Source organism: Lagopus leucura, unplaced genomic scaffold (assembly GCF_019238085.1).
Source record: "Lagopus leucura isolate 7727_CA_CO unplaced genomic scaffold, USGS_WTPT01 Super-Scaffold_73, whole genome shotgun sequence".
In the NCBI taxonomy this organism is placed as follows: domain Eukaryota; kingdom Metazoa; phylum Chordata; class Aves; order Galliformes; family Phasianidae; genus Lagopus; species Lagopus leucura.
This window is the reverse complement of record NW_024962252.1, coordinates 100,236,456-100,255,296: the sequence shown is the minus strand read 5'-3', so window position 1 is coordinate 100,255,296 and position 18,841 is coordinate 100,236,456. Positions and strand designations below refer to the sequence as shown.

General features: G+C 41.4%; 1 protein-coding gene across 3 annotated transcripts in view; it reads right to left on the bottom strand.

Annotated features, from left to right (window-relative positions):
- Positions 1 to 3,035: 3,035 nt before the first annotated feature.
- The window catches only part of SPTBN1 (spectrin beta, non-erythrocytic 1), a 121,791-nt gene continuing 105,985 nt past the window's right edge, over positions 3,036 to 18,841 (bottom strand). For all 3 annotated transcript variants that reach the window (XM_042862233.1, XM_042862234.1, XM_042862235.1), the window contains 10 exons: positions 18,579 to 18,823; positions 18,042 to 18,180; positions 16,894 to 16,978; positions 15,560 to 15,756; positions 15,058 to 15,170; positions 14,325 to 14,388; positions 9,020 to 9,258; positions 7,552 to 7,725; positions 4,799 to 4,841; positions 3,036 to 4,461 (listed from right to left, as the gene is read on the bottom strand). In XM_042862233.1, coding sequence (XP_042718167.1) covers positions 4,246 to 4,461; positions 4,799 to 4,841; positions 7,552 to 7,725; positions 9,020 to 9,258; positions 14,325 to 14,388; positions 15,058 to 15,170; positions 15,560 to 15,756; positions 16,894 to 16,978; positions 18,042 to 18,180; positions 18,579 to 18,823 — 1,515 coding nt within the window. In that variant the 3' untranslated portion in view covers positions 3,036 to 4,245. The remainder of the gene's footprint in view (positions 4,462 to 4,798; positions 4,842 to 7,551; positions 7,726 to 9,019; positions 9,259 to 14,324; positions 14,389 to 15,057; positions 15,171 to 15,559; positions 15,757 to 16,893; positions 16,979 to 18,041; positions 18,181 to 18,578; positions 18,824 to 18,841) is intronic.

Sequence of the window (18,841 nt, the reverse complement as noted above, 5' to 3'; positions counted from 1 at the left end):
GTTCATTTGCATGAGGCAAACTGTGAAACAAGGGACAAATCAGAACAATAGTGCTGCCATTGAAGCAAGTTCTATCAGAGAAAGCATGGTCAGTTCCCACTGATGAAGTTACTCGAGGCTTCCTTTAAGGAAGCTGAAAAATAGCTTCATATTCCTTGCTAATTTACAATAAATTAAAATTGGCAAGCTTCACTATGTGTTGAAAAGCAACTGCTGCCTAATGTGCAGAACTGTACCAGTATAGTAATTGCCATGGTGCTTTTTAAATTGAGGTGAAACAGAAACAAGCAAAGCCCCAAAAAGAGTAGAATCTTGGCCAGTGATGACAGTTGTAGCATAGAAATATTTGGATAAGTAGCCTGGGACAACATCTTACTAGGTAAGTAATGGTCCAGCATTAATAGGTCTTTGAAAAAGAGAGCTGCCTGGGCTGGGATGGAAAGGCTAACTAGAATCCTACTCTTCTGCTTTCCCATACAGCCCAGTAGTCACTAATGTACTCACAGCCACACTACAGTTCCTGCCTGGCAACAGCTCAGCTCTCAGGAATCTACATGGGAGGAGTAGGGGAGAATAAATTGCCATCAAGCTGCTCAAAATAACAAAACAGTGTATGTGAATTCTACTGTTTCAACTGTTAAGTGCTAACAAACAAACTTCAGAGCTGTTAGGGCTCCTCAGGACATCTGAGATAAAGAAATCAAAGGAGGAATTTGCTGGCCAGGTCACTAACAAGTTTGCAAACCCAAGCTGCTTAGGAGGAAGTGAAACGAACAGCCAAATGAAGTGCATCACAGGCAACACACTGCGGGATTTTGAGAACTAAGGTCATCATAATACAACCGTCAAGTGCTGAACATCTTCAATCCACCAACAGGAGCCAGACATTCATTGTTACAACCAGAAAGGCTTTAGTGCTATTCCTAACACGTATGTGTCCTCCTCCTGCCCAGCTACAAAATCAGCTGAGTTTGCAAATAAACTGGTTCTGGTTGATGGTATAGAACAGAGACCTATTGGTCATGGGGATCTGGGTGTCTGCCCATGGGGAATTTGTTATGAAAAAGACTATGAGAACAGAGAAGTCAAATCCCAATCTTGCTGAAAAACAAGTGGACTGCAAGCAGGTAATCACAGGCACAATCCCAGTTCTGATGCTTCTGGAGTAGGAATACAGTGCTTCTTACCTGAATTATATTCTGCTTGACCTCAGAATTCATGTTCTTGATATCAGCCCTCAGGAAAACAAGCTGAACTTCAGCTGGCTGAGATCTCCAGCTCCTCTTGCTGTCAGGATGCCCTCTGTTGCTCAGACTACAGGCAGAGCTGCAGTAGAGCTGAATTCTGCTTTCTTCAGTAGTTTTGCAACATGGAGCACATTGTTTAGCAGAGCCTGATTTTGTGGGGTGCTCTCTGTTTATTATGCCCCTCTGTTTATTTGAAAAGAATGTTTGTTTCAACTAATTGTGATTGACTTTCTGTTTTAGCTCAGCTGTGCTTAGGCAAGGCAGAAAAACCCAAACATCCACAAATGAAAGGCAAAGTTGTGTCATACCTGCAAGCTATTTATTATAACAGCGTATTCGTAAAGACCCCACGCGTTTTAAGGCTACTCTCTGCAAACTCAATCATAAAGCAGAGAACACACCGAAGTGAAAAACAGTCTAAAACAGCATTTCACAGGAACATAGTTTAGTCATACGTGTCTTGTACTTCACTGCTAATCTCCCTCATACAGAGCGGATCTCTACAACAGAACGTACTCTATGAAAAGCAGATGGGTTAACAGATCATTTGCATCAATCTAAAAGAAAACCTTCCTACTCAACATATGCTTAGTTCCCACAGATTAAAGGTTTGGGGATTTTCATCCTCCTTGAGCTCGATTCACAAGAACATGGGAAGGACTCTTCAGGTGCAGCTCCCTGAAAACCTACACGGCTCACATTTCAGTATAAGGTGCTCACCAAGAGAAGAAAAGGAGGGCAGGCATTCCTTACTAGGGAATTATTTCTTATAACAATGAGAGCAACACAGCTGGAAAGTGGACTGCTCTGAGCTTCTGCAATGGCTCTAGCCCGTAAAGGGCCCAGTCCCCTTCACTGAAACACGGCTGTGATGAAGCTACTCGGAATCTAACCAGGAGGGAAGCTAAGCCAGGACTTGCCTTTTCTGACCTGGTTTTGTCAGAGGATGCTTTTCCTGACCCGCCAATTCTGTCTGCATGGAAATTGCATCCAAGAGTGAAAGCAGGTGAGACTTAGAATAATTCACTCAAGCTCCTCAGGAACTTGAAATTGGTTCCTAAGCAAAAAGGGCTTAAATACTTTTCAAGAACAACTTAAGAGGCAAGACAAACAAATAAAACAGAAATCTGCAGGCATGATGAAAAACATCGCTGCTCTATGACATGCAACAGCTAGCTAAGATTGATCTGCTAAATATTACTTGCCTATCTTATTAGCTTCATTGAAGTGACACACAGTAAGGCATCAACAGTTTTGTATTTTGGTCAACAAAGACAATTTTCATACTCTAACATCACGCCTCAGCTTTTTGCATTAAACTTTTACATTTACAAGACTGGTGGTCATCCTACTGATAGATCTCTGATAGATTGGAACATTGTAATATTAAAGGAGTAAAAACTAACATGCATGAATATTTAGTTGCTTAATAACCCAAGATTTTAGAAAACCCAGCACACCCAGCACACCCCATGGAAAGAATGCAGACTGCACTGACGAGATGTCCAAGGAACTGGTTTAGAAACGTGCCAGCCTGCGCTGCATTGGCTTTCCATCTGAAGTTATTTCACAAAACAATGATTCCCTCTTTGTTTTTATTTTTATTTTATTTGTTTGGGGGCACAATCCAAGGGGAAGGATGGGAGGGAGGGCAAGTGGGAGGTGAAGGGAAAGGGAAGATAAAGAAAAGTGAGAAGAGAGGTAACAATTATTTCAGTATGAAGTTTTGCACACACAAAAAAAACGGAATTACAACTTAAGACATTCGCTTCAGTGCACAGGAGAGAAGACGTTTTAAAATAACTTTATTTTTGATCCTTTCAAAATTATGATTTAACATTATCAGAAATGAAATAAGAAACTTAACCAGCATATTTAGTTTTAAAAGCATTTAATGACATAGCATATATTTAACAGATAGGGTAAAAGTCTAGAGGTACAGTTCGATACAACTGAAAACCAGTTCCAGTACTACTCTTGACTACAGGCCCAGTCATCGAAAGTTCATTCCTATTAAATGTAATTTTTGATTGTGCAGTAAGATGAAAATTTTTCATTACAATAGTTACAGTGACAGAGAAATGCACACTATGTATCAAAGAGCAAGGTAATGTAGCAAAATTATAACACGCAGTGCTGCAGCTGACAAGCAAGTAACCATTTGAGTAACATTACTTTTCCAGTAAATGCTTCAGTTCCACTTTTACACTTATCAATGATTTTAAAGGGTTTATTATACATCTAGTCTTATTATACTTTGTACTAGAATTATCTGAAACATACAATATAATGTATTTCAGCAAAAAAAAAGGTTTTCTTTTTTTGAAATTACAGATTATTTAAAACTGTATCAGCCTGCTTATCCATCTCAGATAACATTCTTATCTGTCATACTCGATGCAGAAAAGCTTCAGGTTGTGTTAATAACCAATGCCAGGACAGGAATGGTTTGTCTGTAAGTTAATGCATACCTGCACTCTGTTACAGGAAAGATAATACGCTATCATTTTAATAGATGTTAGAATTGAAATGGGAGGCTCCACTAGTCAAGACTCAGCATTACAACCTTAAATGGAAGTGAACATTGTTTGAAAATTTGTCCATTGGGTTTTGATGTGCACAGTAGATTGAAAGCACCGCTGCCTTGCATACCAATAGCACTAGGAGTGGGTTATTTTCCAAGACAGCCTCACAAAATTGAGGAACAGTTTAAATAGTAAGATCTAATCTACACTAACTTCATTTAAAAAAAAAACAACAAACAAAAACAACCCCCCCAAAGCTGGTCCTCCCCCTCCTACAGAAGCTGCCCAATGCACCTCATACTTGTAACTTTAGATTCCTTTTTGTTGGCTTTTTATTTTAAAATGCTCTATAAATAAAAAAATGTCAATCACATTGAGGAACATGAGGCACAGAGAGTAACGTATTGGTTCTGAGCTCGCATGCTGGAATTCCACTGGAACGGTCAGAGAAGTGCAGTGTGTGGAGATGGAGTTCACTTCTTTTTACCAAAAAGGCTGAATCTTTTCTCTTTGTCTTTCTCTTTGTCTTTCTCTCTCTTGCCAGGACTGGACTCGCTGGTTATTGTGACGCTGGCAGGCAGGGTCTGGGCACGGCTGGAGGCTGGAGTGCTCTGAGTGGTCGGGGACACTTCGATTTTATCAGATGAGATAGCTGATGTGATGGCCTGGATCCACGTGTTCATCTCCTCCTTCAAGAAGCCCGAAAGGTAGAAAGCTGTTACAACCCATGCACCACGCTCCCTCTCGCATTCAGCATTGCAGATGGGGAACGGATAGAAATGGGGAATCCAACACAGTGCTAACTATCATCTGGCACTCCTCTGGTTATGCTCCTGCAGGAGCTGTCTACTTCAATCTGCATCTGAGACTCCTCAATCATTATGCACACATACATACATGACCAGAGACCAGAAAATTGCAGTGCACTCCTAAGCTCTTTGCAGTTTTTTTTGTTTTAATTTTTATTTCCCCTTGTCCGACAGCACAGAATCCCCATCAGTAATAGACTGAGAAAAACAAACTTACATCGTCTTTGGCTTGGAAGAGGTATTCATTGCCATCAGTCAATCTGTAGAGAAAACACCCATCACAAATCAAGGTTAGCAGCAGTCACAGTGGTTCAATTCCTGCTTTTTTAGCTACAGTACATAACCAGACTGAGACATACAGGAAACTCGTAACATCTCTACAGGCACAAAGACATGCCAACAACTGATGTTCTGGTATCTCATACTGCCGTGCAGATCCAGCCACACACACTATATTCTGATCCCTATGCTTATGATAGTGTCATTGTTGCAGTATGTCACGCTGCACTGCACAGGTCATGATCTTTGGCAGCTGATGGCTTATTTCAGTACTTGCTCTTTCAGGCAGATCTCATCTATCTTGCAAATGACAGTACAAAAGTTCACTCGATATTTTAAAAGCCAAAAGTCACAAACAACACCCAGAGTTTACATTTTTTTGGTAGAAACCCATCAAAACTCTGCAGCTGCCCTGCTGTCAGACCGTGATGATGAGTCAAGATACACACTGTACATGGCTCACGAGTATTGCATCTTCTCACAATGAAGATCAGACACTTCTGTCTGTTTTATTACTGTGCTGATTTTACTCAGAGAGTTTAACTGGGATACATTTAACCATTTGTATGAAGATATATTAATTAAAAAAAAAAGACTGAATTACATCAGATCGAGCATCTGAACAAGTGACAGGGTCAGTGGAAGCAGCACCTGATCTTTCTCCAGAAAAAGAAGCATTAAATGGCAAAACAACATAAAGGTGAAGTAAGACATTTGGAAGAACGTAACTATCATAGAATCCTAAAAAGGCCTGGGTTGAAAGGGACCTCAAAGATCATTTAGTTCCAACCCCACTGTTATGGGCAGTGTTGCCATCCACTAAATGAGATGCTAGACAAGGCTGCTCAGGGCCCCATCCAACCTGGACTTGAACACCTCCAGGGATGCCCCATCCCACCGTCCCTGGGCAGCCTGTGCCACCACCTCACCACTCTCTCATTGGAAAGTTTCCTCCTGACATCTGATCTAAGTCATCCCTCCTTTAGCTTAAAATCACTCCCCCATGTCCTATCACAATTTACCCACATAAGAAGTAGACTTCACCCCTACTTGTCATCTCTCTTTCAATATTGGAAGGCTGTAATGAGATCTCCCTGAAGCCTTCTCTTCCCTCAGTCCGTCTTTGCTGGAGAGGTGCTCCAGCCCTCAGAGCATCTTTCTGGCCCTCCTCTGGACCTGCTCCAAAAGGTCCGCATCTTTCCTGAGCTGGGGGCCCCAGACCTGGATACAGCACTGCAGGTGGGGCCTCACGAGGGCAGAGCAGAATGGGACATCCCCTCCCTGTCCCTGCTGCCACCCTTCTGTCCATGCAGCCCAGCACACTGTTGGCCTTTTAGACCGCAAGCACACACTGCTGGCTCAGGTCCAGCTTTTCACCCATCAGGACCCCCAAGCCCATTTCCACAGGGCTGCTCTCAAGGAGTTCTTCTCTCAGTCTGTACTCATATCTGGGATTGCCTCATTAGGTTCACACAGGCCCACATTTCAAGTCCAGGTACCTCTGATCAGCACTACTTCCTTTTGTTGTATCAGCTGCACCACTCAGCTTGGTGCAAATTTGAGAGTGCACTCGATCCCATCATCTACGTCACTGTTAAAGATAACACTGTTGAAGATAAAGAGAGCACAGGTCTCAACTATGCCTGGCTTTCTGTAAAAAATTAAGGAAAATATTTCCATTGTACTCTGCACAGATCGCTACGAGGCTTTTCTGTGAGAACTGCCTGCACATGAACCTGCATAACAGAGGCCTCAGCCTTTGCAGAATCCTCCCAGATGCTCTTCTCAGCCTGGAGATGGAGCTTTGCCACAATGAGCAGGTGAACTCTGAGGAAATATGCCACATGATACTGAAGCAGTTCTGATACAGGTGTCAGTGAAAGAAGGGCAATTGATTTTTCTGCTTAGGTTTGTATCTGGAACACCTTATTCTTACATTATCAATTCAGAGATGTTTTAATAGTGTGCAGGATGAATCACAGAGCTGCAGGCCTGTCTTCAAAAAGGTTAGCAGCAAGTTTCCTTAAATAAGAATTATATTTAGAGGATTCTTGCATCAGTGTAGACTTGGAAAAAAACCTATCTTAGATTACACAATCCAGTCAGTTCATAAAGTGAGTCTCCTTTGAAAGAGTCCTCTAGCAGCTGTGTAATAGTACAATATTTTTTAACTGTTGGCACTGAAGTATTACTCAGTAAAACACAGTTTTGGAACTGAAAGCCATGTTTTTATATCCTTTGAACAACAAGTACTTCATATACTTCAAAAGTGACTGTCTGCAACACGTTCAAAACCTGAAAATGTGATCGATGGATGTCTTCAATAGTCTCCTAAATCCATACTAAAAAAACTAAACAGAAGATTTTTATGAAGAGCAGAACCATGAACACTCAGCTCTTTTCATTCAGTTCCAGAGGCAGCAGTTGGAAAGCTCAGGGTTTTTAAGTGCAGACTCTTAACTTTATGTATCTAGTCTTATCTCATAAATAAGTACCATTACTGTTTTGATACTGATTGCTACCTTTGATAAACACACCAGATTTCAGGGCTGGGAAGAACCCTGTTCAGAAAAGCAGATACTGCAGTTAATACTCATCATCAGCTCTTGGGCTGGATCCTGCCTGTGAATTTGCAGAGTGAACATACCCACCACAGCTATTTCTCATGTGAAGAAACGTCAGCAGGTTTACCTTAGCTTGAACACATGCTTCTTCTTTTTATAATCGACCGCTACTTCACAGACTGCTTCTTTCAAGCTGACTGGGATCTCATTGTGATAGGGAATGCCAGAAGCAGCAGCTTTTGAATCCTTGTAGAAGCCCATCTCTTGGTTGTTTATGACACAGTACACGTTATGCCATGACCTTCGAGACACAGAAAACAACAAAAATACTTATAAATCTAATGCTCTTGCTTGAAAAACTGGCGAAATTGAACACAATGATTGCTATAAGATAATGGAGACCAGTTCAACCTGAGGACAGAAGCACAGTATACTATGTCCTGCAAAATGCAGACAAAAATTCTCTCATACAAGCACTACTTCAAGACAGAAGTCCTGACTTTGAGCCAAATGGAATGAAAGGTTTCCAGAGCTCTCTGATAGCACATTATTAAATATGAAATTAAATATGAAATCACAGAATCACAGAATTGTAGGGGTTGGACTTGACTGTCCTTGACTGTCAGGAATGATTAGTGACATCATCTACCTCATTCTCTAATGCAGTTACAAAAACCAATGGTTAGTAGAAATAAGGGTCCCTAAATGTTAGTATTAGCAGCTGTTGCAACCCCAAATTAGTTCTCTGGTGTGAAGCAACTCTAGCTGAAGAAAAACTGTAGTCCTGTAGTGCAGATCCCTTGTCTTATGATGTGCACTCAGCTCTGCTGAGCACCTCGACTCTGACCACGTCCCTCAGGTGTTGGTGTAGCTCAATAGTCAACACTTTCCTTTTCAGCCAAGTCACACAACTATTCTCAAGAGCTTTCTCAGGTTACAACGAACCAGCATGTGATTTTCCACTGCAGGCAGAAAGCTCAGAAATTCTGCTTATTTGAGGACCGCACAACTGAGTCCTTAGGCACAGAATCAACTAAGGCACACAAAATCATTTCACTAGTTCTTCTCTTCTGAACAGATTACAGTGTAGGTGGAAAGTGCTAACGTGCAAACAGAAGATGTCAGAATAATACGGGCATTTCTGTTCTTACACCTACATGTTTTTCTTTTCTTGTAGTAACGCACAACTTGAGAGAACTGGAATCAAATCCCACTACTGCCACAAATTCATCACATGAAGTGGGAAAGTCATGATATCTTCATGCCTCCATTTTCTACCTTCCAAATATAAGCCAATAGTGCATCTTCTAACACGTACGATTAGATTGCAACCTCATGAAATACATTATTCAATCATGCATATGCAATTTCTAGAACAGGAGCTTTAAAATATTTTTGGAGCTGCGAGAAGACAATAACTGCAGTGATAACATTGACTATTATGTAATAACAAAATGCCCAGTGTTGGAAGGGACCCATAAGCTCTTGGCTCAACCCAGGATCATCCAAAATTCGAACCATACATCACAGTGAGCTTGAATGCAAGTATCTGCATTATTAAGCAGCGATCTTCATTGAACATCAAGTACTCTTACCTGCTTGAGGCTTTCTTGCTGTGTGTCTCCCATTCATGTTTACGATGCAAGAAGCCCTCCATCTGAGCTGAAGGAATCTCCTGTGTTTTGGCTGGTAGGGTAGCAGCAGTCTGAGCCTGAATGGCAGCCGTGGCTTTGCGGTCTGCCGTTGGAGAAGGAACAGGACTGGACTCTTTTGAACTTGTCCTCTGTTCTGCAGCTCCATTAACCATTTCGTTTGTTTCTGCAGTTTCTGCCACCTAGGGACAGTGAACAAAGTGTTCAGCTAGATGCCTCACAACACTGAAGTATTCTGCAGTTAACCTGATTCCCTGCACAATGTGGCTGTGTATAAGCTTTGCCTAGAGAATGACACAGGCCAATGAGATCTTTCTCATGGAGACACAGGAGGCCAAGGAAATTAGAAGGTATGAATGGATTAGTACCCATTTTACAGGTGGAGGAACAGGAATATAAGAGCTGCTAAACTTCAGTGTGAATTTTACTGTGCTTTGCTCTGCTAGTCAATTCATAATATTTTACGTATTGTTGTTCCTAAAAGGAGAGCATTCAATTCTGCTGCTTACTCAAATGTTTGGAACAGTAACAATCACACTTTCTGCAAACCTAAGAGGAACAGTAGAAGTTATACACATCAGCCACCTTAAATACGTTTATGACATTACTGGGGCATAAAAGATCTATAAAAGGTATTAGCTATGAGTCAGCAGAAAAATATGTCAAAACTGCCCAGGAGCATTTACAAAAATGTTTGGAATTTCTTTCTGTAAAAGCTCCTTTCCCACTTTCCCCATTCCCCTAGTGACACAACAAAATCAAAACATGCAGAAATTAGAGAGATTACACCATGCATTTCATCTCCAGCATCCCAGTTAAGGTATTCGATCTTAAAGACAAGGGAAATGAGGTCAGACGTCATTTATCGAAGTCTTTTTCAGACTTCCATTATTAGGAGGATTGGATTTTTGTTAAAGGAACTGAAAGCCACCACAGTCACACAACATCACACAGCTATTTACCCCCAAACAAAGACAGAACCAAGGCCTTGCCCATCACTTGCTTTGTTGATCGCGTTGCCTGTCGCACTGTGATCGAGATAGCCTAGAGAGCAGCCATGTTTCCAGCAGCTCTGACTGGTCAAGCTTTCGACGTCTTCAGGAGCCATTCATCCCAAAATCATTTAAATTGGAATCCTAATGGCTATACACTTTTGAAATGCAGCTTGGTCCCAGTTTTTTTGTTTTTTTTTGTTTTCTTGTACCATTACTTGGACACGTAGAGCCATTGGTAGCAGCTCAGGAGTTACACAACCAGTGTGTATTATTATTATTAGCAAGTTACTAAAGCTTAGTGCTGCTAACGCTCTAGTAGATTACAAACGTTCTGGACTGTTTTTATGCAGACAAGCAGGTATTTGTGAATGGCACAATAATTAGACATTCCCACTTCTGCACATAGCCCGGACAATTCAAAAGCAGCCGAATTATGCAACATACTGAATTTTGCTACTGTTTGCTAGAACTTCTTGTACCTGCCAAGTATACGTTATTGTACCTCACACCTTTGTACCTCACATATTGACCTAGAAAGATCTAAGTGTCAACTCGCTATGGATATGGGAAGGGTTGGTTAACTGCCTTTAAGCAATCTAAATTTCCAGAGTACAGACACTACACCACTGAAACAGGGAAAGAATCACAGCTCACATTCCACTGCAGTCATATCTATTTTACTCTGTCCCTAAAGAAACACCGCCTTACAGCTCAGTTTATTAGAAGAAGTATCTACCCTGCACTGAAGATCTATCTATCTCATGTTAGCCAGATGGAGTAAAATTCAGTGATGCTGTTTCTTCAAAATCAGGGTAAGTCAAAACCATCAAACCAGGCTATTTCTATCCAAATCTTAAATCAAAAATCTTGCATTAAAGGAGGGCAGGGGATGGGGGAGAATAAACAGATTGATGAGACTGAAGCTTATCCAAACGCTGCTGGCACTGCTGCTGCAACACAGGTTGTGTCATTTGCAGCCAGTGATTCACCTGTGAGTGCTCAATTAATTATTCATCGCCACTGCTGATCACTAATGCCCAACATTCCACATTCAAGATAAAGGAAAGCCCTTCAGAGATACTCTTCTAAACTGGCAGGATCCCTGTCTGAGATACACAAAGCCCACACAGAATTACTGGACACTCACATGGTCTGCCTGCTGCACAGACACAGGAACTCAGCACCACCTCAGACAAACTACCCAGAACTACCAGTTAGCTAATCCAGTGCTAAAAGATTTCTGTACTGACACAGACAAGATGTGAAAATAATTATTAGACACTTTTGGGTATCCCTAACAATTAATCTGAAATAAAAAAGGACAAGTTCCAGAACAGCAGCCACTGCAAAAGGTACTTAAGTTGTTTTTATGGGAAGTAACGTGTAATTCAGTGCTGCAATCTGCAACCCCATGGTTTTAAGCGACAAATGCCAACTTTAATTACACAGTCAGACCTGTAATATCTACTTAAAATGCTACTGATTGTAAAAGGGCCATGAAAAGCTTTATTGACGCTCTTTCGGGTTTTATTTCCTTTCCATGTGTTATCTACAATTAACAGAAAACAAGCAAAATAAATCTGAATCATAAACAGGTTTGCAAAGAATGTGTAATGAAAATAGAGGAAAACGGGAGCTAGACAAACTTTAATGGAAACATGCGCTGGGCATGCAGACAACGCAACAGAAGACAAACAGTAATAGCAAACTGTACTGTTACAACAAAGCAGTCATCACGTACATGGAAACAGTTGTCTTAATTGTGACTGAGAGGTTAGTTGCAAGTGCTTTAGTGGCTAGGGGCTGCTCCTGAGGTGTTCTTAACTCAGGGCTGTATTTCATGCAACAGAATAGCCGGTGGCAATGACTGGAGACATCCCTTTGATTTTCATAGTGCTTAAAGCAACGTTATATTCACTTCATCACCTTAAGCCTCTGCACCACAGCTTAAATAATAGAGACATATTTGCCTTTTCAGATGTAAATAAGTGACAGCTTGTATCTTGTTCTGGCCTCACCATCCTTTTAATGCTCTAAGCCAGAACGACAATCAATCAGTGAAATCTTGCACACCTAGCGCTTAAAATGATGACCTTATCTGATACTTAATTCATTTTCCCTAATCATAAAAGTATAATTGCCATCTATCAATGTATCCATATAAATTACTTCTTACATACTAATTTTTATCCAGAATTGACCTGAAGTATTTTCAGGCTGTGGTGTCTGAAGCTACAGCTAAACTGCTCTACAGCTGTCACAGTCCTAAAGGCACAGAGAACCAACACTGGTGTAGGTAGTCACCAGATCATTTGCATCATTTCATATGGAATTTTTAAAAGCATTAAGAATCTCTATCTTGTTATCCTGACAAAAGAAAAAAAAACATGCATCATGAAGTGGAAAGACAAGTTACAGTAAAAGTATAATCACTGAAGCACATCCTTTCCATCACCTCCCTCTTTACGATCTCAGCCAACACAGAATAACTGAGCTGCACTGATCAGCCAGAAGTTTACAATTTGACCAGCAGCATGTCTTGAGCCTCAGGTCAGAAAGAACACGGCTGTGTACATCTGATGTACTGCAAACAAGATCCAATGGAAAAAGCTCTGCTGTAAGACTGAAGTGTGGATGGCAAAGATTAACACAGAAATGCATTATGTTTCATGGGAATAAAATGAAAAATGAAAGGAACGGGTGGTGGATAAGGCCATGATAAGCAACAAGATGATGACGATCTGGGCTGTGCCTGCAGGCCACCTCGTGTTCCCTGCCACGACTACTTACAAGTTCATAAACACTGGAGTGTACAACAGTTATCTCACTTCCTCCTGAGTACTAAAGATGAACTAAAAGACTTTATCTAAAGGAAGAAAAAGGCAGAACTGCTTAATATCCTACAGCATTAACAGTGTGCAGATTCAGAAGCCACTGGGATGCACGATTTGAAAGGCAAACTTAAGCTGAAAGGCATTCTTCCCACAGTCCTAGACTGGGACCCATATTTCCCCTGTACTACAGGTAGGAGCTCTGGTAGCCACTGACTTGAGCCTGCCAGCAGCCTTTCCTCTGCTCAGTGTGACCTCAGAGAGTGAGGTTCAAAAACACGACAGACAACACGGGAGATGTTTCCCATGATTCTAGGCACAAGTTGGCTTTGCAGGAAGGTAATGGGGGGGTAAAGCCAGTTTGCTACTCTTTTGTTGCTTTAAACACATACACATATTTACTGGTATTTCTACTTTAAGATGCATCTTGACTCCACTGGAATACCCTCTGTCAAAAAGGACTGAATGTACAATTCAGCCCACATTATAGAAAATACAGAGCTGGAATCTTAGACCAGTGTACTTTATTTCACTTTCAGAGAAAAGCATCGCAACCCCTCTTTAAGGGTCCACAACCTACTCTCATTTATACCCCTTTATCTCCAGGGTCAGGAAACAAAATTGCTGTTGCATAAATTAGACAGGACTGAGAGTAAATGGGGCCCCAAAGCAGCTATTCAGTATGATCACAAGTCTTCATTAGGACTAAATACCAAGATAAATCTAGAAACTATTTTTTATTGTTTTATTTCACGTTTATTGTTATCTGCAGTCAATGAGTCCATTCTACATGGAATGTTATACAGCTAATCTTAAGGCTTTCAATTTGTTGGTAGTCACAACACCCCCCACCCTCCTAGCCTTCACTACTGAGCTCACTTGCAGGTACTGTCTTTGGCCTTGTGAATAACTCGCTTGCTAATGCAGCTGATTTAATACTGTTGCCGTGCTGAAACCTGTTAGTATAACTCGATGCGTCATACCTGTCAGATTCTAGATCTCTTCTTCATTATGATGTTATCTCATTAAATCTCAATTACTCATAAAAGGATGGTTTAGCTGGAAAATCTTAATACTATTAACAACATGAAAAACTCACAGTAAATAACATGAAATAAATGTGTCACCTTAAAGCAACTGAGTGTCAGTGGGGATATTCAAATAAACAAGGATTAAAGTGAAACAAATGTATCTCCAAGGATCTGCTAATTCAATAGAAGTCAACTGATGGGAAGGAAGAGAAAAGCAGCAGGGAAATCTGAAGCCAAAAGATTAAACCAGTACCAGTAGACCATACTGAACAAAAAGGTGTCTTTTGCTGCAAATGATTGTATGTCACAGTCCAGACCACGATCGGTCATTGGCTGTCCGTCTGCTAATAAAGTTTTTGTAGTTTTGGTAGGTTTGGGAGCGGTAACTAACCCGTGGAGATTCCTGGTCTGATGGCAAACCATTTTGGGAAACCTGTTCTCCTTTTGTCCCATCCCTGTTGAGAAAGAGGAAGGAGAAATTTCATTAAGCTTTTGAAAGTCAGTCGTATTTTTCTCCTGAACAACATTTTCATACTGAATTTTGCACGTCTCAGAACTGCAAGCAAGTTCTTAACAACTGCCAAGTCATTTGTTGACAGCATTGTAAAAGCCTTGAACAGATTTCCACTTGCAGTGGCGGAAGCAAAGAAAAAAAATGCCCAACGGAGTAAAAGAAACCCAAAGTAGTTTGATCAAGGGAGGCTTTTGTGATAGTTACTTCACAAGGTCTGCTCCTATCACACAAGTAATATGATAAATGTTAATGCTCCACGGACGTGGCTTAAAATCTATCTGTAACTGATGCTCATTAAAAGAGAAATACGAGATTGTGTAGAAATATTAATTCATAACACAGAGGCTGTATAAAAAGGCTGTATAGGCCAGGTGTGCATCAACAGTGGTAACTGCTTCCTGATGAAAAATTGGAACATTCATCTTAGCAGTGAATTCAGACGCCTGTGAAAGTTGTGGTCCCCCCGACTGCATCTATGAAGTCTTCTAAAAAGAGTTACATCACAAAAACAGGCAACCTCCAGACTTCCCCTTTACAGCTCATCCTCACCCTGAGAATTCCAATGCAAGAAACTGCATGAAGCACATCAGCTTCCTGCATCACGGCTTACCATTGCTGCTGGGAGCCTCCATCTTCTGCAACCTTTGGGCTTGGCTCTGGAGTAGGTGGCTTTCTCTTCCTCTCCTCTTCCTCTTGTTGTCGACGAACTTCCAGCAGTTCCAACTGAGAAATGAAACATTTTTGAACATAAAGCACTGCACATCAGCCATTTTTCAGGTGCGTTTCTAAAAATTAAGAATAATCTCTGCATTTTTCTGAAACTCCTGAGATTAAAGTTTATTGGAATTAAATTTGAAAGCTCGAGTCTTTAAAACTATTAATCATGCAAAGTTTGTCGCACCAAAGTTGTCAATAAAGCCACACAGCATCAGACCCTTAGCATCAAACGGAGTGCTGGCACAGCTGCCTGGCACTTGTCCAGATTTCTTATCTAATTCATTTCATTAACACAAAACAAGCAAACATAAAAGCATCCCAAGTTATCCAAATACTCAAGTGCCATCCTCATCTGCTTGACATACGTAGAAGTAGAACGCTTCACCAGCACTCACCGTGGTCAGTCTTTCCAGTGCTGCAAATCTCTCATCCCAAGTAGCTGCAGATTTCTCAAACGCTTCGTGCCGCTTAATTAATTTTTCCACTTCGTCAACACTTTGTCCTATTTCCCGACTGGACAGGTAGGGCTCCTGGCCCAGCAGCCAGGCCTCAGCCACGCTCGCGTCCCTTGAAAACTGGTGCACCTCCAAAACTGAATGAAGAATGTACACACATCAGTGCCGTTAGTGTCGAAAATGGCACCATGAAGTTAGCAGGCATCTTCTGAGTTTACTTCAGAGTAGCTGAATTTACTTCAAAATAGCATTGGCCAAATGTTTTCCTTAACTAAGTTCACTGAAAGTAATGATTTAAAAGACAGAAATTTGTCATGTTGGCTTTGCTTTGAGGAAACACAAAAGTGAAGTTTATATCTTCTACAGATTATTTCACTTTCTAATTCCAGTGTTTCTATTCGGTTCTAATCTGCTGTAACCAACTAAACTCAGAGCAGGAATTCTGTTATCTGCTGGTTTATTCCTCAGACTGGCCTGCCTACCAAACACAATGAAGGCTGCAAGTCCCTTCAGCAAGCAGTATTTCTCTACTCCATACTTGTCTACAGTGCTGTAGTTAAAGGTTTCCTTCCAGCTGAAAACAAGCTTCAGCAGCTTTTGTGAACGAGATCACACAATTCTGATGAAGAACATGATACAAACACCAACACTTAGGGACAGTTCCTCATGCTACTGTTTTCCTTAAGCCTGCTGAGACTTGGGAAGAATGAAGAAAGCACACACAGCAGCCTAAAGCTCTACCAAATGATCACTGCACTGTACAGTTTGAGATGCTGGAAGGGCACAAATCGGCAACTGTTTGCTACAAGAGCTACAGAAAACCTTGTCAGAGTTTCTGAGCTGTGTTATTTCTGGTGAAGAACTTGGAAAATGCTGCAATGCTTGAAGGTACATCTTTTGTCAATTAACTGTCAGATAATGCAAGTATGTTACATGTGTAAGGTAACAAGACTTTGCTTCCCCATATTTTTTGTTAGCACATCCTCTGTAGAAACACAGTTGGAAGATGGCACCTGCAAAACATGCTAGAGCTATTTCACCCAGCTGTAACTTCAGTCATACAGAGTAACATCTTCAGTGCAGGTTTCTTTGTTTCAAGCTCTCCATTATTTTACAGTTAACAGATGTGAATTCTACAGTTAATACAGTACAAGCACACTTTCAAGCAAGGCCAATAAAAAAAGGTAAGGAGCTATAGGTTTTTTCAATGCTCAGAAAGACAGAGGAAAGAGTTAGATATGGCCCTGCCAAGAGAAATCCAAGGACGTCCTTACTCAGTCTCAGCCACTCCCATCTGTCTTCCCACTTGTCAATCATTTCTTTTCTTTTTTCTGTCAGCTGCAGTAGCTTTTCCTTGATCTGGATTTAAGAGGAGAATGCAGGACTGTTACATAAGCATCAGGCATCACATTCACCCCACCACAGCATGTAAGCTGTTACCACAAGCAAAAGACACAGGCATTTAGTGAAAGGAAACATGGCACTAGTTTGCCAGGAAATGCCTTGGTATGAATGTAACAGCTTTCCTTATTTTTGAAGTAGAAATAAATATAAAGTTTCTATTAAGATATCACATCTGCATACAGTATTTCTTAAGAACTACGTTATCAAGATTATTTGGTTAAAAGAGCAGAACAGACAAAAATGGTGCAAATGTACTTTATCTTCTACTTTTTTCTAGGAAAAAATGCAATACATGCTGCCCATGATTGCTATTTAAAGCCTCGTTACCTGTGCTAACAACAACGTGTCAGCATAAGCCCCATATTATTCTCAGGGCAAAGACTGGCTGGCAAAACCTCCCAGCTCCTCTGCAGCACTTACGTACAATGAAGACACAGAAAATATCACCCTCCTGCATGGGCAGTGTCTTACAACCAGTGGCTACCCTCCTTTGGCCAAAGGAAGGCAGGAAGAAACAAGGTTTAACTGCTATTCTTTGGTTTAGTCAGATCAGAAAACAAAACAAGGCCTTAGGCTGCTGGGTACATTTTGCTCATAACACTCCCTGGACTTGCCCCCCATAAACTATTTTCTACTCCTTTCCCTAGCAGGCCCCTTCAAAATCCAGGCACCCTCAGAGTTATCTCTGCTCTTGCTCAAAGGAAACACCTTTCCAAGCATGACCATCCCAAAGACGGCTCTGCAGACCTGAATGCAGCAGCTTCTTCTTTGTGTTTCCTGGATGGACACTGACACCTTAAATTTAGGTGTCATTCCTGCCTCCCAACATGAATTCACAGCATTAAATCACACGCTAATTTCACATCAGCAGTTCGGTGCAGATAAGGTCCCTGAAGTAATGCATGACGTTATAAACATGCATTATTAATCCACAGATAACACAATGGCAGTTTCTCTAGCTGAACTAGAATCTACACGCCATCAGCACTGCAGTTGTTACATTCAGTAAGCACAATACCTCCTCTGATGCATAGTGTTTTCTTGCCAGAAGAGATTTGCCGAGCTCGATACAGGTAGTAAAGCTGTCATTTCGGGCATCAATTTCTGCTTTGATACCCTGGTGATTGTTCATTAGTAGTTCAACAGATGAAACATCCCTAGAATAGTCAACCCATGGTTCAGAATCACACATTTCAGACATAAAAGTAGTTACATTTTCAAATAAATCATCTAACCCAGAATGGCACAGCACAGAGTTTAATTCATACGTTGTCTCTGTAGCCCAGAAAACAGGATTTGTTTATCGGACATCTGATTGGCACCAGAATGCTGCTGTTCCCGAGGAAAGGCTGCTAACAATCTCTTTGAACACGACTTTCCATTGCAATTACTTCAGCACCCCCAGCCTCTGCTGGCAGCAGTACACAAAAGCAAGCTGCCAGCACACCACCACATCTTGCCAGCCTCAGGAATTTCTGGCTCAGTGACACCGAGTGTTACAACTGACCTGCAGCCTTTTCTTTCGTGTGCTATCACACAAGATGTTTCACGTTACCTTGGCTTTTCCTGGGCTTCAATCTGCCTGATGACATCTTCCATCCAAAGCATGAGATCCCGAACCATGCTGAAGAAACGGAATTTGTCTCCTGTGTCCACCAGCCGAACCCTGCGGCCCTCACAGGCATCCAGCAGTGCCTTCCATGCCTCTAGGACCTCGTTTTCTCTCTTCTGGATGTCATCAGCTTTGTCTCCAGCATAGGCAGCCTGAAGGCGTGCAGCATCCTCCTGGAGCTGTCTTACCTGGTGTGTGTTTACAAG